At 49.9% G+C, this 26,394-nt stretch overlaps 6 protein-coding genes across 6 annotated transcripts; 1 reads left to right on the top strand and 5 right to left on the bottom strand.

The window, feature by feature from the left end:
- Nucleotides 1-2,241: 2,241 nt before the first annotated feature.
- Nucleotides 2,242-4,753, bottom strand: FTJAE_8893 (transcription activator; the record flags this gene model as incomplete). The annotated part of the gene is made up of 2 exons (XM_037355757.1): nt 2,242-4,580; nt 4,624-4,753. The coding sequence occupies 2 exons, from the start codon at nt 4,751-4,753 to the stop codon at nt 2,242-2,244; spliced, it is 2,469 nt and encodes an 822-aa protein (XP_037204052.1).
- Nucleotides 4,754-9,132: 4,379 nt separating this feature from the next.
- FTJAE_8892 (NIT-4 pathway-specific regulatory nit-4) lies at nt 9,133-11,875 on the bottom strand (the record flags this gene model as incomplete). Its single annotated transcript, XM_037355756.1, has 2 exons — nt 9,133-10,228; nt 10,281-11,875. 2 exons carry the CDS (start codon nt 11,873-11,875, stop codon nt 9,133-9,135), a joined length of 2,691 nt encoding a protein of 896 aa, XP_037204051.1.
- Nucleotides 11,876-14,046: 2,171 nt separating this feature from the next.
- On the bottom strand, nt 14,047-15,774 carry FTJAE_8891 (NAM9-mitochondrial ribosomal small subunit; the record flags this gene model as incomplete). Its single annotated transcript, XM_037355755.1, has 3 exons — nt 14,047-15,048; nt 15,099-15,644; nt 15,736-15,774. The coding sequence occupies 3 exons, from the start codon at nt 15,772-15,774 to the stop codon at nt 14,047-14,049; spliced, it is 1,587 nt and encodes a 528-aa protein (XP_037204050.1).
- A 338-nt stretch (nt 15,775-16,112) lies between these two features.
- FTJAE_8890 (chromosome transmission fidelity 18) lies at nt 16,113-19,108 on the top strand (the record flags this gene model as incomplete). The annotated part of the gene is made up of 3 exons (XM_037355754.1): nt 16,113-18,565; nt 18,616-18,973; nt 19,055-19,108. 3 exons carry the CDS (start codon nt 16,113-16,115, stop codon nt 19,106-19,108), a joined length of 2,865 nt encoding a protein of 954 aa, XP_037204049.1.
- Nucleotides 19,109-19,250: 142 nt separating this feature from the next.
- On the bottom strand, nt 19,251-20,967 carry FTJAE_8889 (L-lactate dehydrogenase (cytochrome); the record flags this gene model as incomplete). Its single annotated transcript, XM_037355752.1, has 5 exons — nt 19,251-20,345; nt 20,396-20,671; nt 20,721-20,758; nt 20,808-20,841; nt 20,902-20,967. The coding sequence occupies 5 exons, from the start codon at nt 20,965-20,967 to the stop codon at nt 19,251-19,253; spliced, it is 1,509 nt and encodes a 502-aa protein (XP_037204048.1).
- An 888-nt stretch (nt 20,968-21,855) lies between these two features.
- FTJAE_8888 (vacuolar sorting BRO1) lies at nt 21,856-25,025 on the bottom strand (the record flags this gene model as incomplete). The annotated part of the gene is made up of 4 exons (XM_037355751.1): nt 21,856-22,983; nt 23,032-24,180; nt 24,243-24,672; nt 24,748-25,025. 4 exons carry the CDS (start codon nt 25,023-25,025, stop codon nt 21,856-21,858), a joined length of 2,985 nt encoding a protein of 994 aa, XP_037204047.1.
- Between the last annotated feature and the right edge of the window lie 1,369 nt (nt 25,026-26,394).

The following is a 26,394-nucleotide window of genomic DNA, read 5'->3' as shown; positions in this document are numbered from 1 at the left end:
GGTGTCTTCGGGACGCGAAACCGCGTGGAGAATAAATAGAAAGGGTATACAATGTGCAGGTGATACTGTGAACAGTGTTTAGTGTAGTGATTATGTGCAGATGTGACCTGCGGCAGTGAATAGCTGCACAAGTCGTGGGTGCGAGATGTGGTAGTATGCAGGGATGTTCAGATGTAGTTCTGAGGGATGAAATCATAAAACAGGAGATGCTCGTGATTGGAAGAGAGATCAAATGAATATGATCCAAACCGCAGAAGTGTGCTGTGGTAAGAAAAAGAAGTTTGGGTTTGTGAGAGCGAGGTTGTGATGTTGTGATGGGAGGAGAAGAGAGAGGAGAAAGGAAGAGATGGGGGAACGGAGTGGGTGGAGCAACCAGGAAGGCAGAGCAGCAAACGCAGTTCTGCGGACCTCGAACTGCCAGTGTCAGTAGAAATAGCGGGCGATGCAGTCGAGACAAGCGAGTGAGTTCCCTACGTGGAAATCTTGCAGTGGCATAGGGGCATTATGAGCTAATGCACTTGGTCACTGCGAGGTATAGTCCGCCTATGACAGTGGAGGCACGCGTGGACAGACAGTTTAGAGGTAGCAGACGCGCCTGAAGACGTGATCAAGAAAAGAAAACGTCACGGGCAGAGCAACAGGTTATATCCCATCTGATGCAATGGAAGCCATATGCTGCATTTTTGTTTGGCAGTCCACGTGAGCATATCCCAGACCTTTCTTGACAACATTCTCTAAATAAGCTAGCCTGAGGATGCTCTACTATGTATCTATATCGAGTATATAATATTTTGCAAGTGATGCATGCCTATGAAGCTATATCATCGAGTGTCTGGAGGACCCTATGCATTGAAGTCGAGAGTGGAGTTCCATATCCTGGCACTGCAGAGCCTCTATCCCCCACATCAAGTTGATACCCATGGAGATAAACGGCCAATCGCCTGGGTGAAGAAAACACATGACGTGGTTACTCGCGAGGGTGCACGAGGCGTAACATGCCAGGAAAACAATTCCAGCAAGAATGCACTCTGATAGTTGTTTATATATCTCAAGCTCCTAATCTAACTGTATAAATATGGAAAAGAACAATCTTTGGTGAGTCATTCTTCCTTATTTCTTTTGTTTTGTTGAGTCTTGATTCGTCTTGGTGGTTTACCCCCCCAACTCGCCAACTCGCCCCATTGTCGGTATTCACTAGTGTCCAAGCTTCCAAAACCCAACCCGGAGGACCTCTTATATCGTGTCTTGATCGTCTGTGTTTTTTTGGAGTCGTATCGATCGTTCCGCTTCACCACAGCTAACTCGTGTCATGGTTCGTTTCGTAGGTAGTGTCCGTATCGATGGTACACATCAAAACAGCTCGCCGAATAATCGGACTATCAAGACAAAAACAACATAGAAACAATGCTGAACCATCTAGGTACGTCGGAATGCATTCTCGAAAGCGCTGGATCATCCTGTGTTGATGGGCGTAAATAGGGGTTACGGTTGGTGTTGGCCGTCAGCAGTGTCGTTGGTGACGCACCGACATAAACAAAAAGGAGAAAAACTCTTTGGGACCAGCCAAGAGGACGAAATAGTCCATCCAAGTCAGTCTATTGAGATGACCATGTTCGCTCGTTAAGTCGTTGTCTTGCTGAACATGCTTGCTCACCACCCCCCTTCACTTTACATTCGCGCCCTTTGTTTGAACATCGCCCAGCACTCACTCCCTCTCATACAACTAGCATTGATCTCATTGCTAATATCTTTCTTTACCAGTCATTCTACCATCGTCGATCGCGAACCATCCCGAGAAAGACACGATTCGTCAAGAACTCAAAAAGATTAATAGGAATTGAATTTCCACATGCCAAAAGACTTGGCTTTTCGACAACACATCGCTGTCCGCTTCATGGTATCTAAAAGCACCGTGCCGCTCCCATACTCAAGTCATGTCCTGAGTCCATCAAGGCCGTTACTACCCGAAAGAGAGTGTCCCAATACGCCGCCGCGAATACGTTACCCCCTTTTTCCAATCCCGATGGCTTGCTTGCCGTTATCTTGACCCAGAGCCCTGCTCACAAGGCCAATCCTGTTCCGTCCTTTGTCCATCGATAAACTGCCAAAAGCTCCCTTCGCCGTTGTTGCTGCTCTCCCAGATCCTCAGGTACACGACCTCGAACCTGAGCAAGAGCGCTACGCATAACTTTACTAAATTTTCGCTATCCATTGTTAGTTTTTACGCTGAGACCTCAATTCCTAAGAAGGACTTGCCTGATATTCTGTGCTTAGAGTGACTACACATGCTTCGTGAGCCCGCACGATTGTCTCGCATGCTTTTGCAACACTTGGCGATGCCTCCGACTGCAGCTTATCCGCAATAAGCAGCAGCAAGAACGACCCCTGAAGAAGATATATACCGAAGAAGAACGGCATGAATTCCAGTCCAGGATCGAATTCAAGAATCTGGTTGATCGCTTCAGCCGCAGCAACAGCATGGCTCGTCGATGTGATGAATCCCTGCGATGAGATCCACAGATCCTCATCATCCAACAAGTTGATGGGATCCCATTTTCCGGCCAATAGAATATGCAAGACGTGCATAACATGAGTTCCGTATGCAATAACGATTCGAGTCTGTATGTTGCTCTCGGTGAGACGATTCGATCCGTTAGTGTGTACAGAGTGGACTGATGGCGTGTTGGCATCAGGAACCCCTGAGCGCTCGTTGCCCTCGTTCTGAGCATCGACTCTTTCCTCCGCCGGTCGAGGCAGGTTCTTGTGCTCGAAAGCCTGCAAACTCTGCTCATAAATTTCCAGATGTCGAGTAATTTCTGCGGTTTGGGCATTCCACTCGTGGCCTTGACGAAAGCCGGTTCCGAAACGCGGATGATTCTTTGCGTGGTGCAAGTCGACAATTTCACCCAGGATCGTCATGAGAGGGAGGAAATATCCAAATATGCTGTGGCCTCGGCACTCGTATTGAGGACCATGAGCTTGTGTCATGTCGGCGCCATACCCTTCTGGACTCGTTCCCAGTAGATTGGGATCTGTGGTTGAATTTGAGTGGCCGCTGAAGTCGCCGCTCTGCCATCGGGCGTCGTCCATGGGTTGCAACAAACCCTGGCACTCGATATCAAGCAAAAATAAGGGGCGATTGTAACACAATGCCAAATGTCTGTCGACGATGTAAAGGAGCCACCATATTCGGCGTCGCTCCTCACGTTCTTCCTCGCCTACATATCCGTTACCACTAATACCGCCTTCTCCATCATCTGCGGTGTCAGTGTCCATGTTCTCTTGAGTTGCAGGTGAAGGTCCAGGGGGAAGCTCGCGACCCAGCTTCAGCTCACGAGCAAGACCCCAAGCAGCGGTCCACCATCTCATACTTGCGCCTTTGTATTCGCTCGCAGAGACGACGACCGCCAAGTGAATGTAAGTGATCACGTCGTCAAGACTACCTGCGGCACCAAATGGCCCCGATTCGCCACTTGTAGCATCGAGGCTAATTGAGCCGGGCATAGCCACACCCAACCCACCAAGAGCAACACCATCAGCAACGGGGCTGGGCGCATCGCTTGGTGCTGTATGAATGAGTGGTCGAAGGAGATACACTGTGAGTTCTAGGAGCTTCTGACATGTCTTGGCACGAGCTGATGGTGTGCTGGCGAGGAAAGGAGCGTCACTAGTCTGTGCAGCAACCCAAAGCATGCTTGCCAAGAGGGCTGGTTGACATGGTCTCGGCCTCGTCTGATCAAGGAAATATCGCTTTCGAAATACGAACCCCAAGACATAGGGTGACATCGGGTGCATCTGGGCCGATGAAGAGGACGCAAAGTATAAGTCGATTAAATCGCAAGCCAGCGGGATAGGGATAAGGTTGTTGAGATATGGCACCAATGGCTCAAGAACGGGATACCGCAATTTTGAGTTATTGAAGGCCGGAGCTGGGACCTGGGACTGGTATTGTCCTGGCGGTGAAGCCATTGAGATACCCCATCCAGGTGAAGCTCCCTTTCCCATTGAGTACCCAAGAGGGCTGTTTCCCATCCTGAATGTGGGGTTGTTGGCAAAGTTAGGAGGACTCTGGGCTTGCATCGAATATGGAAATTCGGCATAGCCAGGCATATTGCCTCGCCCGTTGGCCGCATATGACTGACCATTGAGCACAGGACCTTCAAGACCCTGCGTCTCATAGCCGTGAGCCATACTTCCGAAGCCATTGAGATCCAGACCGCCGTTATTTTCAATATGTTCGCCATCCAGAGAGGAACGACCCATGTGTGGTTGCTCGCTTATGTTGCCAAGGGGGTCGAGGCCTTCCAGACCTTGAGTATGTCGCATCACATCGTCGCCGGGATCTCTGCTCGATTTGCTGCTTGTGCTCGGGTGCCGTTCATTAGATTGCTGCTCCAGTACCATATTCGACGAGTCGAGTCCCTTGTTGCTGGATTGGCCATTCTCAGATGTTGATTCATCAAGAGTCTGGCCGTTGGCAGCCGCGGCCGCCTGAGCAGCAGCTTGCTGGGCCAGTTCCTTTCTCGACGCCTTTCCTCGCTTCTTCCTTTCGCGGATGTACTCACACCCCAGGCCGAATTCTACAGAAGTCAGAAACACTCCGTTAATGTTTGACCTCAGTACCTACCAATGCAGTGTGCACAGGGGTGTTGGCCGTCGCATTTCGTGCGTAGTTGATTGCACTGATCACAAGCTCGACTGATTCTTCTCCTGATGGGTCCTGAGGTGCTGGCGTTGCGCGGGTGGATTCCATAAGGATGCTGTCGATTCTTTACTTGGGGACCTGACCTCTCCAGGTGAGCGTTTGAGAGGGGGACGGCTTGCGAGAGTGGTTGAATCGGATATTGATGGCTTTGGCCGAGTGATTCCAGTCCTGTACCTGACATCGTGCCTTGCTGAACGTTTCCATCCGGTGAGATGTTGGAGGAGGTGATGTTCTGGTAAGGTGAAAAACGTTGAAGTGGATTAGACAACATGTTGCCGGTGCTCGCGCTCAACCGCAGACGCTGCGGAGGGTCTGGCGGCAGTAAGGGTATTGTGGGTTCGAGTATCCGTAGCTAGGATAGGATCGGAGAATGTTGTGAGCTATTCCCCTCTCTTGGAGAGGAGAGACGGGGACAGCTTCACTGATAAACCTGGTCAGCTTGCCCTCCTGCAGGCAGAACTCAAATCAGTTTATGGGGAAGAGCTAGATGTAAGAGGTAGGTAAACAGGGGTTCGAGTCTGATGACGGCTGCAGGCGGGTTGCAGAGGCATCAAAACAGACCAAGATCAACGCGTATTGGTATTAGGGGGCAAATTTGTCGGGGAGCGGGGACCGCTGAGTGATTGACAAGGCATCTGACACCTTTGCATTATAGGTAGTGATGAACACAGGGTTTTTTTGGAGTAGAGGGTTGTGAGAGTACGTCTTGGTGTATATATGAGGAGGGTCAGGGTGTAAGAAATGGGTTGACACTTGACAGGGAAAGTGAAGGGATTTGGGGAGATGAAAGACGGTTCAGGAGATGAGACAAAGTGAAGGCATACACTTACAATACCCTGGTCGTTTGAGGTGTCTAGCTGCCGTCGTGAACTCTGGCTAAATAGCTTATTGCCAGATGCGTTGGGATTTGCGGCGGCAATGTCAAGCTGGACCTCTTCCTCTTTGGACTATGCGCTTAAACACAGCTCGACAAGATCTTGGTCTTTGATGCAATTGATTTCGTGGTTTTTGTTTTAGAGGGGCAAGAGAAGAACGGGATCTTCATATCAAGATTGGTCACCTTATGGCTCGTTTTAAAGAGGTCCAAGTATAATCAAGTCATGTCAGATCAGAAGACTGAGTGACTGACAAGTGGATCCTCGAGGTTTGACGTTGAGTGAGTCGTGAGTGAGTGCTATAAAACTCAAAAACCCCTGGAGTCGAGATTCAACTTTGAGACGGAGAATTGGGATCACAGAGATCAGAAAAAGAAGCAATAGTTATGAATAGACAGATTCGAATGCTCTTGACCAACGATGACAAGGACAATCTTTGATCAAAAGAAGGGACGAGAGAAACCGGCGTTGTGTTTTTCTGGAGAAACCAACCCAAACCAACCCCAAGGCATGACCGCTCGTGACTGAAATGTCGGGCGGTACCAGGAAAACCTGGGCATGGACGGGGCCTGTTCGACAGAAACGGGGGAGTACTTTTACTAGACCAGCATGCCCCAAGAAGTTGCCGCATGCCAAATGGTTCGCTTGCTACTCCGTACGGAGAAGAGAGGATCTAGCCTTAGTTAGACTCCAAGCTTGGGAGCGAGGTCCCGCCGAAGGTGGGTTGATGAACAGATGTGGAGTGGTGTAAGAGGTGGAGGATTTTTGGTGCCATGGGGTGCCACTCCTACCAACGAACGAACGAATTGCTTGTCCTTGTCGGTTGGATCTTCCGAGAAAGAATTCTCTTTTAATGACTGACTGACTGACTGTGTGTCTGTGTGTCTGTCACGTCACAGTCAATCTGGGGGTGTCTGTCATGTTCAAGACGTGTTCTTTTCTTTTCTTTTTCACCGGCCGGCTTCGAAGCTAGCCGTGCGTGTCCTGCTTGTCACGTCTCGTCTCGTCTTAGTCTTGGTCTTAAACCCGCCACAACAAATTGACATTAACCGTGAACCTGGGGAAATTGACAACAACAACAGTTCGTCCGCCTGGGCTCGAGGTGCAATGATGCAAAAAAGGTGGCAGCCATCTCCAGGATCTCCATCTTATTATCCAGACAACAATTGGACAGGGTGTAGGGGAGTAACAGAGCAAGCCACTGTCGGTAGCTTCCTCATCTGATTGCTACCCATCTAGGAAAAGAGCTGTAGCACGCCCAAGGTCCTGAAGCACATGCTGACGTCTGAGAGAACCGTTCATTGCCTTTGTTGGAAACAGTGATGTTATTGATTGAGCTTGTCTTGCTTTCTAATGGCTGTCCCTGTAGGGGAAAGCCCAGGGTCGTTGGATCTAGTGGCGTCGAGCGCGTGGCCGCCCATCTGAGGCTCTCAGACACTGACACACTTACACAGACATGACAAAGCCGGGCGGGCCTAACTTTAGGTTAGCCGAGGCTTGAACGTCGAAAATTCTCTCGGAGGTTTGGAGCTTTTGGGGGAGGGGGAGGGAGACGGCAGAGCAGAACGGCATTGTACTGGTAGAACTTAAGAGTGCCAAGTGCTCTGCTCGTAAGACGCACGAAGGATGATGAAGGATCTTCGGGCTTCGTTCCCAGGGGCCTAAACTTCGTTCCCAGGGCCTACGATCCGTTCCGCAAGTTGCTAGAGGCGTCAGGGTATCTACAGCAAGTGTGCTGTATATTATGCGTATGCGTATGAACATATCATGGACTTGCACTGCATCTGCATCCACAAAGTGGATTGAAGCAGGGCAGGGCAGGGCAGGATAGGGCAGGACAGGCGACAGGGAACGGGAACGGGAGGGAGGTGTGGATGAAGAATGCTTGGGACTTTCCTATTGCTCTCAGTTCCCCGGATTTTCATGGTCAAGACAATTGACTTTATCCCCTTTTTTGATTGTTCTTTTTGCTGAGATTCGAGCTTGAATGTCGATGAGCCAATGTGCTACATGAACAGAACCCCAGGTGATTGATTTACTATGCGCCTTCCTTAACGGTTATTAGTGCAATGGGGGGGACTCTTTGAAGTTTGGGGCTCCAGCTTTTTACTTTAACTTACAGTATTCTTCCCCCAATCTCTGAGATCGAGGACAACCGGGGTGGGCCAATTAGCTTTGGGTTCGGCTCATCTCCAAGAGCTTAACTTACTTGGATCCAGTATAGGTTAACCCCCAAAAGGGAATTACTCGCGAGCTTGTCTTTGGATTTAATTTCTCTCTCTCATATCCGATCCTGAAAATTTTCTAATTCCAGCCAGTTCCACTTCCAGGTTTGAAGTTACAGCAGCTTTGACATCTTCCTGTCAAGCTCTTCACATCTTGTCTCTTACCAATTCTTGTGTAACCTCTGTTGCTGGACTATATCATCGGTAGCCTGTACGGATAGTTAACCCGGCATTTGCGCCCGCATTCGCGCACCAATCAATTCATCGAGAGCCCTGTCAGAGCCTGCACCGGAAGAGCGGATTAGACTCAGTGGAATGTGTGCAATGCCAGGCTCCAGCATAACTCAAAGCGACCGCAGGCGATTCAATCACTCCAAGCAGCACTTGAACCGCATGCCAGGGTCTTGGCCACGAGTTGGATGGATACCTACCTACCTACAATGCCTGAACCCCCCATCGTGATCTTCCCCCAACTCTGTATCATACCGTACCTTATTTGCTGACCTATTGTTCCTACGTTCCTTCACTGCTCCTACGCTGTACTCTGTACTGTAGCTCACTTTCCAGAAAGCCAATCTCGCCAATCGCTGCCTCCCCTCATGACGTCCACCACCGGAATGTCTTGCTTGTGGCGCCGAGGGTCCAACGGCCTTCCGGCCCGATTTCCCCACACTCGTCCCATCCACATACACCCCTGCTATGTACCTCGTCTGCTTTATGTATTCTGCACTCTCCCCGGTCAAAGGGCTTCATGAACTGACCCTTCAGTTCGTCTTGACACCATCTTCGACCAGAGACTCGCAGTGCAGCGTGTGCTTCATCGTCCCTTGCTCCCGGATACCACGTGGCTCCATCCTACACAACCGCCTACGTTGCCGTCGAAGCTTGAGTTTTGAACCATCATTGTGATGTGACAGCCCTTCCACCTCGTTTTCAGCGGTATAGCAGTGTCTATATCACCACTTTATCTGTGACCGCCTGAATCTCAGGTCGGCAAATGCGGTCTCTGAGCCTAGCTGAATTACGGAGAGCTGAGCCGGACATTTTATTATTCAATCGTAATAATATAGCCAAAGCTTTCCCCGTTGGAGAGGGATCCCGACTTAAATGTTGTCACACCGCATTATGGCCAGTCGTGTAACACAATATGAATCCGCCAGTCTACACCTAATCCATCAATTAATTTATGCTTCTGGTTTTGACTAGCATACTTTTGACGACCAACTCCGATCCCCTTCTAGTAACTGAAAATTCTTCATCCAAGTCGTGACTATTAAAAACAAATACAGCCATATTTACAATATCGTAGCGGGAATTCTCAGCCCCTTTAATCTAAGCCCTGAAGCCATCCGCCACGGGATAATGAAGCTCCTAACCCATCAAGCGCTGCTATCTGGTCATTTGTATCAGCTTGCAAATTGCTGTTGCCTTCTGTGCTGCTGTTAGGGGTATCCTGATTGTTGCTGTCACCAAACATGAACACAGAAGTGTCCTGTCCGTTGTTGGCCATTTGCCAGGCCTCAAAACTCTGGTGCCACCTTGCGCTGTCGTTCAAGAACCATTCTTGCCCATCCATCCTCATAGACCGGTTGGATGTTGGAGGATTGCTGACAGGCGGGACACTTGTGTCGGTGTTTGCCATGCTGTTGCGGTTGATGGGTGCAAATACCTGCTGATAAGATGGCATCGATGATGTAACAGGGACAGAACCCCATCCACCCATAGGTTCGGGTCCAAATCCTGCGTTGGATCTGTTCAAAGAGATACCCTGTTGTTGAGAAAGGATGGTGTTCGACAGCGGGGCGCTTGTCAGCATAGCGTCTGTTACAGATCTTTGAGGCTGGTGCTGCGGCTGTTGCTGTTGAAGCTGTTGCATCGGTCGAGCCAATTGTGCTCGATTATATGGGGGAAAGGGGCTGTATTCACCCATGACCTTCAATCCCAAACCACCATCAGAGAGGGGCGAAGCTCCTGCCTGCGAATGAGGTGACGGGACATCAGAGGTGCTGTATGTTCCGTATTTTTCATCGGCCCGATGAAGCACGAATGCTGCATCCTCAGGGAGTTCGCAATTCCATTTCCGGGCGAGAACGCTCAGGATACTCAAGGTTCTTCTCGCGCAAAGCCAGTCTTCCGCAATTTCTTCGAGGTGCTTTACCCCATGAGTGATATCCCGACGAGCAGTTTTCTCGGGAAGATTTAGTAAATGGATTGTGCATGCACTGTGCACCATATATACTGCGATGTTACAAATCTGGCGCAAGTTCCAAAGCTTCTTGTACAATCGAAGCAGTTTTGAGATTGCTCCAGCATTTGCTGTACAAATACGGCGGGGTGAGACATGTGGCGGAAGAGGCGAGGACGTGGGTGAGTACTTTAGGAAGGGTCGGAAGAGATGTATGTATTGGAGATGGAAGAACATGCTATTCAGGGTCAGTCATTTGTGACTTAGCTGTCCGGTACTGTGTTACTTACTGCATGAGAAGCACATTGGGTAGCTGGCCATCTTTAGGCTCAAACTCCCTTGGAAGTTCTTTTCGCCACTCTTCTAGACGGCGATGTAGCTCACTTAACTTTTTGAGTTCTACCGTCTTCCCACTGGACCTGCCAATGTGACTTGGATGGTAGAAGAAGGCGAGCAAGTCACTACTGATCTCGGAAAGCTTTGACATTTGCAGAGCAATAGCTCGTGTTCGTGCCGGTTGTTTAAATGACTGGTCAAATCCACTGTCCGTATAAGGCGACCAGGATTCCGCATCTTCGTCGGGGAATACATCGAATTTGGAAACGTTGAAGGAACTCTTGGGGATCTGAGGCAACCTGCCGAGGTAATTGGACCAGCATTTGTCGAACAGATAGCAGCCCCAGAACGTAATTCGCCTGGCATCAATCTCATAATCACTCATTCGTTCTTTGTCGAGTTGGCCAACATCTAGGTTCAGGCCAATATCTTCAGCCATGCGGAAACTCATTCCGCTATAAACCCACCCCTTGGCTTCGCGAGCACAACCGGCTTCTCTCACTGACATGAGTGCTAATGCTTGAACGGTAACTAATCGAGGTTTTTCGTATTCGTCGTTTTCAACAATCAAGCGTTTTGCCTCAGCAAAAAAGTGATCGCCTTTCGTCCGGTTATCGCCAGGGGTACCATAGGCGCCGGCTACACTTGTAAAATGGCAACCCAAAGCGAGCATAGCGTTGACCAGGAGGGATGAACAGTATGCAGTACCTCTTCCTATCCCGGCCTTGCCCCTCAAAAAGTCTTGGAAGAAGAGAGTTTTTGAGAGCGTGGTAAAGTAAGGGTAGTGCCAGTTGAAATACATGTTAATTAGGTGGGTGATGAGTTGAGTGTCCTGGGTGACGCGAGTCCAGGAGGTAATAGGATCCTGTCCAGTTGTGTAATCTTCAAAATTTGGCTCCATTTCTCCTTCATGAGTCGGATCACTCAGATAGATGAGATGGGAGGTACCTCCGATGAAGCGAACGTTACCGTTCTCGAGTCTGAGCTCGCCCATTTTGCGAGCCAGATCCCTTTCACCCTGCTCGGGTTGGTCCGTAGTATAGTTATCATTGGATTGATCATAATCATCAGAATCATCATTAGCCAACGGAATTGTCGGTTGCTGTGGTTGTGGCTGTAGTGGCTGCTGCTGTTGCAACTTGATAATATCTTCGGCAACTGCGTCAAGGCTGTTGCAGGTACGGATCTTTTGAACAATGCCCAACACGTCGTCGTCTTCAGCATTCAATATAGCTTCGATTAGAATCTGTAAGGTCGAATTGCGTGCCTTCATGCTGTCGACCTTTTCGCGATAAACACCCTTCCGGCGATGGTCCGAGTTAGGGTCATAAACACACTCAGTTCCATATACGCTGGAGCATGCGGCGCAACTGGGAAGGGCACCATCGCACTTGGACTTGCGTTTACGGCACGCTATACACGCCGTGCTCACGCAACGCCTCTTCTGACTGGCAGAGTCGGCGCCTCTGCGTGACTTCTTGCGAGTTGACCCTTGAGCAGTTGTCGATGGACCTGGCTGTACCACGGTCTTGGATTCCGGCTCTTCCATGGTTAACTGAGTAAGCGAAATCTGGTGATAAAAGAAGCACACAAATCAAATAAATGACACAGGTCAGGATATGAGGAGATCCAGATAATAACCACTCTTCGTGAGATGATATGGCACGATGTTTAGTATGAATGTGCTGGTTCGTAGGCCCACAACCCAGACTGTGGGGGATGAAATTGTAGTCAGAGGTTGAACGGTGATCAGCACTTTGGCTCAAACTAAGCGAATATGAGGTCTTTGTTGTTGGTTAATAGATACGGGTGCGGATGGCAGTTTAGATGTGATAGATTGGAAAAGAATTGAACAGGAGTTGGAGACTGAGCATATAGTCTTCCTAACAACTATTCCATCCTGACTTTGCGGGTTTTGTAATCAACCATGTCTGGTAGGGGCAAGGTGAGGGCTTCTGCCGAGTTGATCAACTCCACGGGACTTGTTACCCAGGGTCAACGCCGAAGACAGCCCGAGGTGCCTGGCCAAAGTGAGGTGATATGAGATGAGGTGATGATGGGAGGCGATGCAATGAAACCTGAGGTGGTAAAAAAAAAGATCGTGGATGAAGAGTGAGAAGGAATGGGGATGTGTGAGGTGGATTTCTTGCAGCTGAGGCCCAGACTCTGAACGCGGCTGATTAAGGTGAGTGAGTCTTCAGGCGATTCCCGACTCGACCTGACCTGACCTGACACCGAAAGGATGTTTCTTCTGGGACTTTACCAATGTAGGAGAAGACCCTGAGGTAGGCGCACGCGTGGTAAGGTTAAGCGGGAGAAGGAACAGTGAAACTGACGTTGGTCAAGGAATTCAGTGGAGGCAATAACCCGGCATCAGCGTGGAGAGTCCCGCCTCCCCTTGAGTTCTGGCGACTCAGAGAAAGGCGTTATGTAAGTCGTCTATCCTGAACCAGCCACTCTAAACCGAACATTGTCTGGACCTGGGTCTGATACTATTTCGGTATAGTCAGAATATTTGGCTTTTGGAGGGACTGGAGAGAGCCAAGATAGCTTATTTCCCAAAGGTTAATAAAACACCAGCTAGCTGTCTATCACATGGGATGGGATACTGTTCTCAACAGAGATAATCGACATCTTTCCCGCATAATCCCCCACTTGGGACCGGCCAGCCAAGGGTGTGGCTCCTCATCCTTTGTACAGTAGCGGCCCGGGGCCCCAGGGTCTCTGATAGCGGCTGTGCGATTCAGGCAGGCCGTCCTGATAAGCTCTTGGGAGAGTCCTCAGATTGGCTACGGAACGGTAATCAACAGGTCTGGATTCTCTTTCGGGCCGGGACTTGAGCTGCATTCATATCCACGGACGTGGTACCCAATAACCCCATCCGTGCTTCTTGTAGCGCCTTGAAGAAACGACTTGGCTTTGTACTGCATGTCCACTCCAATCAAGTGGGCTGGCGGCTCAGCTGCACCTTATCAGTGAGGCATACGCTTTGACTTTGTTCGTTCAGGCTAGTTGTAGCCAAACAACATACGTAGTGTGCACTTGTTCTCTCAGTCACCTTCTTATCATATCTCAGTGTGATACCTGTTGACAAGAAAAGCACAGAGAGCAGCCGTATCAAGTCCTCTGACAATCCCTTTGTTAAAGCATGTCCAAGATAACCTCCAAACTTTAAGCCACCAACTGTAACGTCAAAGCTGCCGTTCTCTACACCAATAGATTATAGGTCCACCGTCATTGGTGGCTTGAGATCGGGAATCTAATAACCGCTTGATGACTCGTTAAGCCATTTACCAGCCGAGTTGCCCGCCCGTTTACCGGTACCCGAGTTGCACAGCAGATGACGCACGGAGAGTTCTCTCATGTTGCGGATATTATATGCGATCGTTCCAAACCTTATCAATTACCTACAACCCATTTCTTTTAAATGCTCCCAAAGCTGACATCACTAGCTACCTTAGGTACTTTGTACAAGGACCCAAATCATAATTTCGTAGAAGTACCAATATGCGTGGACTTAATGGCACACTTAGCACGGTTTCCAATGGCAGGGAAACAAAGTGCTATCCAGACTTGCCATGCTTTTAACGGTGGTGATACATAATTGGTACATCCGGTTATCTACCGTACACTCTAACTTAGAAGGTGGTATATTACACAGGCATCCCATCCGCTTAGCCAAATTTCTTCCCAATTCCAAAAACCACATATTTCTTTTCATTAACCTCGTCCCAAGTACCAGTTGTGGGCCAGCTGGTTGGTCAAATAGCTGAAAGGCGTGGGCACCTCAGCCATACCCTTCCTTGCGACAGGATGACGCAGGTAGACCGCAGCACAGATGTTGGGGTTAACCTCAAGGTAGCGAGGGATGAAGGCAAAGGCAGACATGAATGGGCGAGGACGCCAGGGAGTAACATAGGGTTTAGAGGGATCGATAGGGTTCTCGGAGTCGTTTCTGAGAATGTTGATAAGGCGGCGGGTCTCCTCATGGGTCAAGTTCTCAGTGGCCAGAATATTCATAGCCCGGTCGCGGTCTGCCTTATTCGTGATGCCCTCCAGACCCTTTTCAAGGACGTTGTTCTTGAATTGCAACTTCTTCGCCTCTCTTTCCTCCTTACTTAATTTAGAATTTGATTTCTCAGCTTGTGGTTCAGCGGACTCTTCGGCCGACGCTTCAGCTGATCTCTCAGCATTGGCTGCTTTAGCCAGTGTCGAGTCAGCCTTTTGGAAGGTGTCGACAGACTCAAGCTTTCTGATCTGAGCCTCGATCTGATGGAGGAGGTCCTTTCCGTCAATGTCACGAGCCTCAGGAAGCGACAGGAAGCGCTGAGCGGTGTCACGGAATAGTCGTAAATCTTTCTTCTGCTTGGCAGAAAGGTTTCTCATATCGCCCTTGAGAATCTCTCTGGCGGTCGTTCGGAGGTTTTTGACACGGTGCAACTGCACCTCTCGCTCAACACGCTTGCGCACCTGTTTTCCAAGAGCCTTTGTATCAGAAGACTCAGCTTCCTCTCCTTCCTTAGCAACAGCCTCGAGGACTTTGGATCGCTTCTTCAGCCCATGCTTTCTGACTGACTCTTCTTGTTGGTCGAGCATCTCCTTTTCACGGCTTTCCATAGTTGTATGCTCAGCCGTCTTCTGCTCTCCAGTGCCATAGAGAACTTTCTCGACCTCAACTTGGAACATATCACCAGGATTCAATGCATACGATGGGTGGACCATCTGTCAAATGTTAGAGCAATTCCTGATGAGAATTTCGTATTCCGACAAACCTTCTTGCCGTTCACCTTGACAGCTCCGTGGATGATAAATTGACGAGCTTGTCGTACGCTGCTAGCAAACATGGCCCGGAAGACCGCGGTATCCAACCTTCGCTCCAATGGCGCGAATGTCATTTGCATATAGGGTGTCATGTTCTGGAAATGCTCCGAGAGCATATCATTCACATTTCCAAAAGCTCGGCCTCGCTGAGCAGGATGAGAAGGACTCCGGACTGTTGTACTGCCTTTGGGAACTCTGGAGTAGGTTTCGGCGGTCACGTTGGATGTGGTCAGACCTGAACCACGACCAGCCGCCTGCTCGGCACCATCGTTGGCGGCTAGATATTCGGGAGGGAGATCGACAGCGGATTGAAGACGCCTTGAAAAGAGCCGCACCCACTTCTTCTCGGAAACATGCTCGCCGTGATAACCTCGGGTTTTCGATTTGGCTGCCCATTTCTGCTGGAAAAATGTTGCTCGACTGTTGACTTGGGGCTCACGGCCGGCTGCACGGGCGATGTTAAACAGATTGTACTTGTTCCATGATTGCCTGAGTTTCTATATGGTGTGTCGGTTAGCAAGACAAAATTCACCTCGCGCGGGGTGGCACAGCCAGCCCGGGTCAATTGGGGTCAAAAGTTGAGCATACCGGTCTCGTCAGACTATAGTATTTCGTAGGCCGACGCATATTGGCAGATTGAGGCCCACGGTGCTGGGAACTGGCTCGTCGTGACTGTCGTTAAGAGCCAAATTTTTGGCATCAATTCAGCTGGATCACCGGATTATCTCGTGGGTCCGGCCGTGGTGGTTCAATTCAAAGCCACTCGCTTATGTCAGCTGGGGAAGATGAGAAAATGTGGGCCCTCGCCGACTTACACGGCGGACGCGACTCAATTAAACACGACGCGTCCCTAGCTCAGAGACGTCCCAAATGAATTCATGAGTCCCACCAGCAACACCACCATTTTCACAATCCTTCAATATTAAGGATATTTCACTTCTCATACTCTTGAAAATCCTTCCACAATGCTTTCAGCGTCATCACCTATCACTTTCCCTCATTCTCCACCGCCGGCGAAACGAGCCAAACCCCACGATCATAGCCCCCCTAAACCGAAAGCTCGAGGTCCGTTCCTTGTGGAGGATGGCGATTCCGATTCGGACAGCAATGGCGAATCTACTGACTCTACTCGTGTGGCAAAACGTCTAATGACTGAGGATCCACGAGAGAAGCCTGCAGATACCATTCCACAAAACCAAACAACTACTATTGATCTAGTTGATGAGGAAGAACCCTCAAGCACTCCCAATGTGGAAGCTCAAGAACCAACACGACTGAGCCAAAGGCCAATCTTTACCACTCCGATTTTCAGTAATTTTATGCCGCAATCTTTCAAGGCAACCAAATGTAACGGTAAATCCGTCACGATTAAGGAGCGAAAGGCCAACTCTGCGCCAACATACGAGTCCATGGTCGCAGCTCGATCGAAAACGAAAGAAGGACGAGCGAAACGAAGCTACTATGGCGTTGATATCCACAATCTCATGAGCGCTGCATCTGCAGAGATCGCAAGTCAGAAACAAACGCAGCCGCAAAGGCCCAATGTGCCTATTCAATCGGTCGAGCCCCGGCTGTCGAACAGCAAGAAGCCCAAGAGAACTCGCTTATGGACGGAGAAATACCGGGCAAGGAACTTTATGGATCTATGCGGTAACGATAATACCAACAGACGGGTACTGGGATGGTTGAAAAAGTGGGATCCCGTGGTGTTCCCGGGAGCAGCAAAGTCAAGGCCTGTAATAGCCAGACGACCAGGTGCACAGCAACCAGAAGAGGAGGAAAAGCCTCATAGAAAGATCTTGCTGCTCACAGGACCTCCGGGACTGGGAAAGACAACGTTGGCACACGTGTGTGCGAGACAGGCAGGGTACGAAGTTATGGAAATTAATGCCAGTGACGACCGAAGTCGTGATGTCGTCAAGAACCGTATCCGCACAAGCTTGGGAACAGAGAGTGTCAAAACTGTCAGTAACCGCAAGGACGGAGACGGCCCCCCAAAATTGGCTAAACCAGCATGTGTCGTTGTGGACGAAGTGGATGGCGTTGTATCTGGTTCAGGAGGGTCAGGTGAAGGTGGCTTTGTCAAAGCACTGATAGATCTTGTTCTCTTGGACCAGAAGAATGCGTCGGGTACCACCACAGAAAATTACGGGCGAAAGAAGAAGAAGGGTGACGACTTTCGACTGCTCCGTCCCCTGATTCTCATCTGTAATGATGTATACGCACCAGCGCTTCGACCACTCCGGCATTCCAATTTGGCAGAAATTATTCATGTTGGCAAGCCCACTATGGAGTCGGTGGTTACCAGGCTGAAGAATATTTTTGAAAAGGAAGGTATCCCTTGCGAGAAAGACGCTGCACGAAAACTGTGTGAGGCGGCCTGGGGTATGACGAGCGGCATTGACGCTAGACGAGGAGCTGAGAGCACAGTGGAGGGTGACCTTCGAGGTGTCATGGTCGTTGGTGAATGGGTAGCGGGACGATTTCGCGCATCAAACCTGAAAGGGAAAGGCTCTCTCACGCGGCAGTGGCTGGAGCGCAATGTCCTTCAAGATCTAACCAGCGGCGCTGGTGGTGCTCGAGGTCTAGGTCGAGGTGGTGTCAAGGACATCGTTTCACGCCTCTTCCAAGAAGGTGGCGGCTTTCCAAAGCAAGCTATGGATCTATCTCAATCCAAAACACAGCATGAGCAACCGCAGACTGAGCTGGGTTTCGGCGAGTATCAAAAGAAGCATGCCATGGAAAGACTGCGGCAAATGATTGATACAAGCGGCGAAATCAGCCATATCATGACGGAGGTTTTTACCGAATACCCAAATCGCGAGTTCAACGATGATCTGTACCTTACCAAGCCCAATCAAGCCTACGAATGGATGCATTTTCACGACACATGTCAGTCCCGGCTTTATGCTAGTCAAGAGTGGGAATTGGCACAATACCTCAGCCAGCCCGTTCTAGCATGCCATCACCTTTTCGCATCTCCCAAGCGCTATCTTCCCAGCATGGGCTACGATCGTCGTTGGGGTGCCGATGCGGAGGATAACTCTGCGCCCCCACTGCCATTCTCTGGTTCTCGAGCTGACTACCAAGCTTTCGAAGCAGAGCGTCAGAATAGGACTCAGCTTCAGGCTCTGCAGGGACAACTCCCACCCACATTGATGCGTTCGTTCCGCAGCGCTGAAGATGTTGCGGCCGAGTTCCTCCCCTATCTTGCGCGTATTGTCTCTCCGGACGTCAAGCCCGTTGTAGTGGGTGGTAGTCAAGGATCCACGGCCAGCGTACGCAGGGAGAGCGAACGTGCCATGGTCAAACGTGCAGCTGATGTTCTCGCCGAAGTTGGTATCGAGCTGCAGAAGGGAAGAATTGAGAGTGACTCGCTCACCAATAGGACACCACAATATGTGTATCGCATGGAACCGTAAGTTAATATATCCCTCGAACAGGTGAACACAACTAACATTACTACAGGGATCTTGATGTTCTGGCCACATTCGAAACAGCTGCATCACTTCTTCTACCCTCGGCAGCACCGACACGCTATGCTGTTCGTCAAGTTCTCGACCAAGAACTGAAGCGAACATTAGTGGAACGGGAAGCTCGCGCTCGACAGTCCCGCTTCAAAGCAGGCAACCCACTTGGGCACGCTGAGCACCTCAGCACAGACAAGATTATGGCTTCCAAGAAACGTGCACTCGAAGCATCATTACAGGACACGACACTCATCAAGCGTGATTTCTTTGGCCGAATCATAGAGGCGCGGCCGTTAGCTGAGATCACGAAGAATACTCCCGAGCAGCAAGCCAAGCAGGATGAAAAAGAGCGTAAGGTATGGGTGACGTATCATGAAGGGTTGAACAACGCTGTGAGGAAACCAATGTCTTTGCAAGAATTTATGAGAGGATTATAGGAGCACGGCACCGTTGAGGGTAATGGATATGGGAATAGCATTAAGTCAAATTAGCATTGGTTGCATAGCGATGTTAAATTTTATCCTGAATTTTATAAAAAGTTCTGACGCTATAAAGAACTCGTGTATCTAAACCCCTCTACATCTAAGACCACGAAGAAATAACAAATGATAAGACTTATCAAACACAGCTCGTCTAGAGTTTCGCTTTGGGGGTGTCCTGCTTGGGCCCAGCCTTGGGTCTCTGAGCAGGCACAGACAAAGGATCATACACAGTAGATGAAAGGTTGTCCGATGGCACAGCAGAATGCTGGAATAGACTTCGCAGGTCAAGCATACCAGGATGCAGATCCTCGATAGTGCTAGCACCAATGAGACGCATGTTCATTTCCAGCTCATCCTTCAACAGCTGCATAGCTCGTACAACACCAGCCTCACCATAAGCACTCATGGCGTACAGGAAAGGTCGTCCGATACCAACGCCACGAGCGCCTAGGCAGAGAGCCTTGAGGATATCAGTTCCACGACGGATTCCGCCATCGATGAAAATCTCAATCTTGTTCTCGAGACCACGCTCGCGAAGAACAGGCATTGTCTCGGCGAGAACCTCAATGGCGGATCGGGCAAACTCAAGCTGACGACCTCCGTGGTTGGAGAGAACAACGCCCTGGCAGCCGTAGTCAATAGCCTTGAGGACATCTTCAACGCGCTGGACGCCCTTGAGGATAATAGGCATGGATGTAATACTCTGGAACCACGCAATGTCCTTCCAGCTCAGTGCAGGGTCAATGAACGTCGAGATGGCGCGCGCAGCACCTTGGCTGTTATCCGTATCTGTGCCCTCTTGGACGTGGGAACCAGGATCAGTAAACTTAGATCTCATATCCTTCTCGCGACGTCCCAGTTGGGGCGCATCAACGGTAATGAAAAGACCCTTGCAACCACGCTTCTCAGCATGTTGCACGATCTTCTTAGTGATAGCACGGTCCTTGTTGACATAGAGCTGCAGCCACTGGATCTGATCGCCTGCTTTTGCGTCCACAATCTCGTCGAAGGAGCAGGATGCAAGTGTGGGAATCATCTGAATGATGTTGTGCTTTGCTGCAGCGCGGGTGAGGACGACTTCACCCTCTGGGTTACCAAGTTTACCAAGGGCTGTGGCTGTTACATAAACGGGGATGTCTGTTTTTGTGCCGAGCATGGTGGTTGAGAAGTCGATCTTTTCCACGTCGACGAGAATTTGAGGACGAAACCAGATGCGATGGAACGCGCTGTGGTTCTCTCGCATTGTCTAATTCTCATTTAGATAGCTTCCTCAGTAGTTGTGTGAGCAAAACTTACAATCTCATCGTCGGCAGCGCTGGAGTAGTATCCCCATGCAGTCTTTGACATCACACGTCGAGCGACAGCCTCAAAGTCGAAGAGGTTATAGCATTGCGACAGAAGAGGCTTCTGCTCAATGCGCTGCAGACGTTCCTCTTCCTCGGGGTCGACCTCCTTCTTCTCCTGCTGAACGGTGCCCATATCGACAGGACCGAGATGCTTGGAGGCATCAAGATACTTGTCGAGGGTGTCGGGAGGATGAATTGGTTCGTATTCTTCGGTAGCATCTTTGCCCTGGCACGTGTTAGTAGATGAGTGATGCTCAATAAGAGGTGAGACTTACAGCGTATTTGAGAATGATCTTTTGACCTCCAGGATGTTCTGCACGTCGTCAGTCTTATCCAATGCTCACTTTCTGAGCATATCATACCTGGCAGAAATTCTGTCACATCATATGCTTTACCCTGTCGCATTGAAAGTCAGTAAAAGTCGGTAAGTCGCAACTCAATTCATGGGGTCCATACGTGAACGATAACCCAGCACGACTTTGCGCTGTTGTGCTCAGCAACCTCGCCGCCCTTTAACACCATTTTTGACAGTATTCGATTTGTTGTCTGTTGCAAGAAACGTGAATCAACTGAGGAAAAAAGAGGAGCGTTGCCTTTTGCCCGAGGATGAATGACGAAATAGGCTCTTGATCGACAGGGTATAGATATCTGGTGTCTAGATCTTGGGAGACAAAGTCAATCAATCAAAGGCCAAAAGAGTCAGAAGTAAAATGAAAGTGGGAGGATGAGAAGGTAAGAGTATAAGAAGAATAAGAATAAAAAAACAATCCCTTGAGAATCCGAACACGGAGACCGGATAGTCAGGGAATAACGGGTAGCGGAACGAAGCCGAGTCGGTTCGGCGACATGACCGGTCTCAAAGTTCAACCTCCCGGTTCAAGCTCAGTAACCTCAGTTCACTTCTGCGGGGAAATACTCCATAAATTATCTCGTAACAGCCTCTAAAATTGCCTGTATTACTCCCAACATGCACCATCAAGTCTAGCGCCCAATTTTAGTTGGGGTTAAACAGCTCGGGCAATCGGGGTAAAGGCATGCGGGGTGCCTGGGGAGGGCTTTTTAGCCTCATTACACCGCAACCACAACCTCGGTTTAAAGTGTGGCGAGTCTAAGCTCAGATAACCTTAGTTACAAGATGAAACAAATATTGTTGGCATTTCTTCTCTATATCGTATTCTTCCGCTCAGCTCTCGTAGCTGCAATGCCTGAACATCATCGCTTTTCCTTTCATCACCGTATTCCTTCTCTTGAGGTCAGACGAATGCATCATGGCCAAACGTATCTCAAAATTCATCGGCAAGCATAGTAGTCGTCTGTTTACTACTATGTCACCCCCAGCCTCTTATGTCGTTTGAAGAGGATGCCCACGCGGCCAGCTCCTAAGCCCGACGATTCGCTTTCACTTCCTAATTACTTCCATGCATTCAGCCCTGCCCAGGGATCATTTTGCTGCTGTTGCTGAGGGGCTGCTGATTGGGGATGCGCACTCTGTGGATAAGCACTGTTTGGGTGCGCGCTGTTGGGTTGATTTCCATAATGAAATGTCTGTTGAGGTCCAAGCGGTGGTGGCCCAGGAGGTGGCGGAGGTGGCACGAATCCAGGTGGCACATAGCCTCCCTGTGTCTGCGGTGTAGCTGAAGCTCCGTATCCTCCAAATGATTGAGTTTGTCCGAACGTTGTCTGGTTAGGAGGCGGTGATGCAGGGCCACGGTAGCCTCCGATGTTGAACGACGTTTGATTCGGAGGAGGTGACGTAGGTCCCGGTGTGCGTCCATACTGACTTGGGTTATATGTAGGCTGCACGAAAGTGTTGATAGGAGGAGGGCCGAACGATTGTGTTGTTGGTGGCGGAGAAAAGTTCTGGTATGCTTGTTGTTGAGCCAGGGTCTGTTGCTGCACTGGAGGTGAGTTCGGCGCCTGATACTGGCCTTGGTAATTGGTTTGTGGATATCGAGGATTCTGTCCCTGTTGATACTGTGAGGGAGGTGTTGGCCGGTTTTGCGTCGGAGGCTGTGGCGACGACTTGGAAGGGTCCATCGACATTCGGTCCATAAGACCCCTGAGTCTCTCTCGCTCCATCTCGGCCTGCGAGTTCTTGCTCGATGACCGCTCCTGCTCAATTTGGTTGAGTAGCTGCGCGCCCTCGGATCTACGGTTGTTGACAAAGCTGTCGACGTTCTTCTCCAAGCTCTCTACTGTCTCGCGCATCTCAGTATACCAGTTTTTGGCGCTCTGTAAGCCTGCCACAAGGTCCAGGAATTCCTGGTATGCGCGCTTATATCGGTTGATGACTGATGATCGCTGCCGCTGGATTGCCTCATATTTGCTCTGTTCCGATTGAACTCGCTTATCCTGCAATAATCTGTTGAATGTGTTCGTGAGCTCCTTCATCAAAGCCGACTGCTTGTGATTGGCTTGCAAGAGTCGGTTTTGATGAGGCCGGAACTTTTCCAGCTCTTGCTCAAAAAGCTGCGTCTCATAATTAGATATAGACTTCTTATTCAATATGAGAATCTGGGAAATATCGTCGTTGTGAGCCTAGCGATGTTAGTAGGCTCCTGATTGAATACTAGCGACTTCACTCACCTTTTCCTTCAAATCCTTCAGCACCTGGTTTCGTTCTCGCTTGATAAGGTTGAGTTTCTTGAGAATATCCTCAACTCTGTTAATCTGATCCACAACACTGGGACCCTCTTCAAAATCGTCATCCAAAAGATTCGGCTCGATGCCAGCCGGGCTTGTTGCGTTACTTCCCCTTGCTCGCGCTTGTGCAACGGCACGTTGGAACAGCTGGTCGACTTCTCCTGACTGCGCAGCCCGTCGCATTTCATCAAAATCCATTTCGTTCTGTCGAAGTTTACCCGCTAGCTGGTTGTCACTCCTTGATGCCTCATCTAAAGCCTCACGGTAATGGCGAATATCGCCCCGTAATGTCGTTGTGAGTCTCGAGCTTGGCTGCTGTGTCCAGTCGTTTTCATACTTGGATCGCATTTTTTCACATACACCTTCCTCCATATCGAGTTGCTTCGTGCTCTTATCCAGAACCATGAGGATGGAATCCTTCTCGGACCGGAGCGAATCGAACAAGGTTACCGGGTTCTCTTGGTCGGATACATCAGCGCACCACTGCCGGAAGTCCTCGTCAGGCAGGATATCCTGATCGAATCCGCCCTTAAGGACTTGCAATGCCCCTGGCAGCCTCAAATAATCCAAACTGGCTGCCATTTCATCATTGGCCGTTTCCACTCGTTCTGCCTCAGCTCGTACAAGCTTGGCTTTCTCTTCATCGTATAAGCTGGCAGACTCCGTGACAGCAAACGGCACAATTTTAGCGAAAAGGTCAGGCCCAGTGATACGTTGAATGTCTTGACCAGCATATAGCTCGCTGACAGGAATTGGCTTCGCGGCTGGCAGCTTAGCGACGGCTTCCAGGCTGGCCTCGGCGGGGACTTCTTGATGGTACACATAGTCATTATCCCTCAAAGCACTTTGCAGCTGAGTTTGCACTGTCGAGTGATGTCTTTTCGTAATTTCCTGAAGAAATCCTCCACAGTCGGCACTCAGGTTCGAGCTCATGGGAACCGAGCTAGGAAAGTTCCTAGCAATGCGCTCGGCTTCCTTTGCTTGGGCCTCGGCAACTTGCAGTCTTCCAGCAGCGATACCATGCTGATTAGCCTCGTCATCCGCTAACGCTTGATGGTATTGTGCCATAGAGTTTAGCAGGTTGGTTTTGATCTGGTGCCGTTAGCGAACAACATCAAGAACCAGCCATATTAGATGGCAACGGGAGAATATACCTGTATCATCAACAGCCACACTTTCTCAAAAATAGCCTTGTTCACATTCTCCTGGACACCTTCAAGGGCCTGGCCATATAGATAGCCAGCTTGGGCAGCCAACTTTGCGAGCAACCCAATCTTTTTCTTATCAGCAATTTGCTTTTCAAGGAATACTTCCTGAGCTTGTGCCAGCATGACATGAATCAATGCCTTGACAGTCTCTCTACTAAGGTCGGATGATGGCGCATGGAGGAAGTTCTCGTTGATGTAAGTGAACATGCCAGCTGAAGCCTGAAAGTTGTGGTAGGCAGTCTTGAGGGCGGACTCCTCGGCGCGGTCTTGAGCAGCAGCGTGACAGGAGAGAACAGCAGAAATGTTGAATATGATAGAGGCTTTCTCGAAGGCGAGTGAATATTGCGCAGTAGATTTGTGTGTGAATGCGTCGAACCTGATTATAGAAAATCAGCAGGTGTCAAAAGGTGCACCACACCATCCGGTCGAACTCGACCTCGGGGAAACGAACCATGTAAAAGATATCTTGATGTGCTGCTCATCAACAGGAAATCGTAGGTCAAGAAGCTCAAGCTGCCCATAGTAGCGGTAAAGCATATCTCGTCCAGAAGTGCTATCCTTCCCAGCGCCCCGCACATCTTGTCTCAATCGATTCAGTGTCGCGCACTCTTCTGCATAGCGTTCTGGATCATCGCCGTAAGTATCGCGGATATAGCCCTTCAAAGGCTCAATCCAGTCAATCTCGTTTGTAGCCTTGAGGGGCACCGAGATCATGGGAGACTGTGCCATGGCAGGCAACAGCTAAAGGGCGAATAGCGTAGTGGCGCGATCGGATAGGACTACGGATCGAGGTGAGCGAGAAGAAAGGTATGTGGCCAATATGCAGCTGAGCGTGGAGATGTCTGCTGGAGCTCCAAGTTGGCGGTCGCACAGATGCAGCTAAGGGTTGCAGGAGGGAGATGCCGGGTGGAATGACAAGGCTGAGGAAGAGACAGATCAAGTCCCTGGGTATTGAGGACGATAGCCGGCTGGCCGCTTGCAATGCGACCCGATCTATGTATACGGTTCGAAGTGCGTGGTAAGAACGGGAGTAAGAGGCGGGTCGTAAGAGGATGGTTTGGGGGCGGTAGCGGGGACAGCTACAGTACGAAGCCGGCCAAGAGCTAGAGAGACCGCAGAGTCAAATAAGCTCGAGGGAGATGCAGCTGGGATGCACTGTTGACAGGGGCCGTCGGGGGGTGGTGTCGAGAGGAAAACAGTCAGCGAAAGCTGCAAGAAGACACACCAGTCGATAGTAAACCGTCCCACAGAGATTGTGAGGGACGAACAGAGACGTGTCTTCGTTTAAGTTGAGTCGAGGTTGAGGTTAATGGAGAGCGGGGTGCGTCAGGCCCAGTTGGCGTACGGCGGTGACGAAATAGGTCCAGGGGGTCGTCGAAGCGCGGTAAGGGTACCTAAGACATGAGGTAGGCCCAGGAACAATGTTTTGTCACATTTAGATGAGGGCAATAAACACCGCAGTCTACTCTGGAGTGCCGCAGCTGATGAGACGGGTAAAAGTCTAGACCCGTGGCATGTACAGTAAGGTAGCTCTAGAGACGGCTAAATTTGGACAGAAGCACTTGGAGCTGGGCCAGCACCTTCTGATTTTGGAGGACCACCAGACCTCACCTCAGCAGACATTACAGAACTTACCTTCTATACTACGCCTACGGAACATCATTAATAACTCCCGTCACCAATTGTAATAATATGAACACTATGGAGCGCCCACGCTTAATTCATGCATACTACAATATTCAATGTCTGCAACAGATAGGTAGTCATCTTCTATCACCACTGGCTCATGATCACCCCCGTCGCCGTCTCATCGCGGCATATATCTCCACTCAAGCACCCCAGAACATGAGCTTTTAGTGCCAAACCGCATCAACAACCGCCTGATGGGCCATCTTAGGCCCAATATCAGCGGCCAGTAACGTTGCGAAGGCGCCTTGTAAACCAAGTCTCGTCCCGTATCTTGTGGCTCGACTATTCCTGGCTTGTCTAAGCCTCAATGATTTAGCGCCGCCATATTGTCCTTTTCACTTTAATCCGACACTATCACAGACCGATAATAATGTTGAGTCCGGTTCGTGATAACATTCATGGGCCGCGT

This window comes from Fusarium tjaetaba (genome assembly GCF_013396195.1).
Source record: "Fusarium tjaetaba strain NRRL 66243 chromosome Unknown NRRL66243_c0000197, whole genome shotgun sequence".
In the NCBI taxonomy this organism is placed as follows: Eukaryota; Fungi; Ascomycota; class Sordariomycetes; order Hypocreales; family Nectriaceae; genus Fusarium; species Fusarium tjaetaba.
The sequence above is the reverse complement of the archived record's forward strand: the minus strand, read 5'-3'. Positions and strand labels throughout refer to the sequence as shown.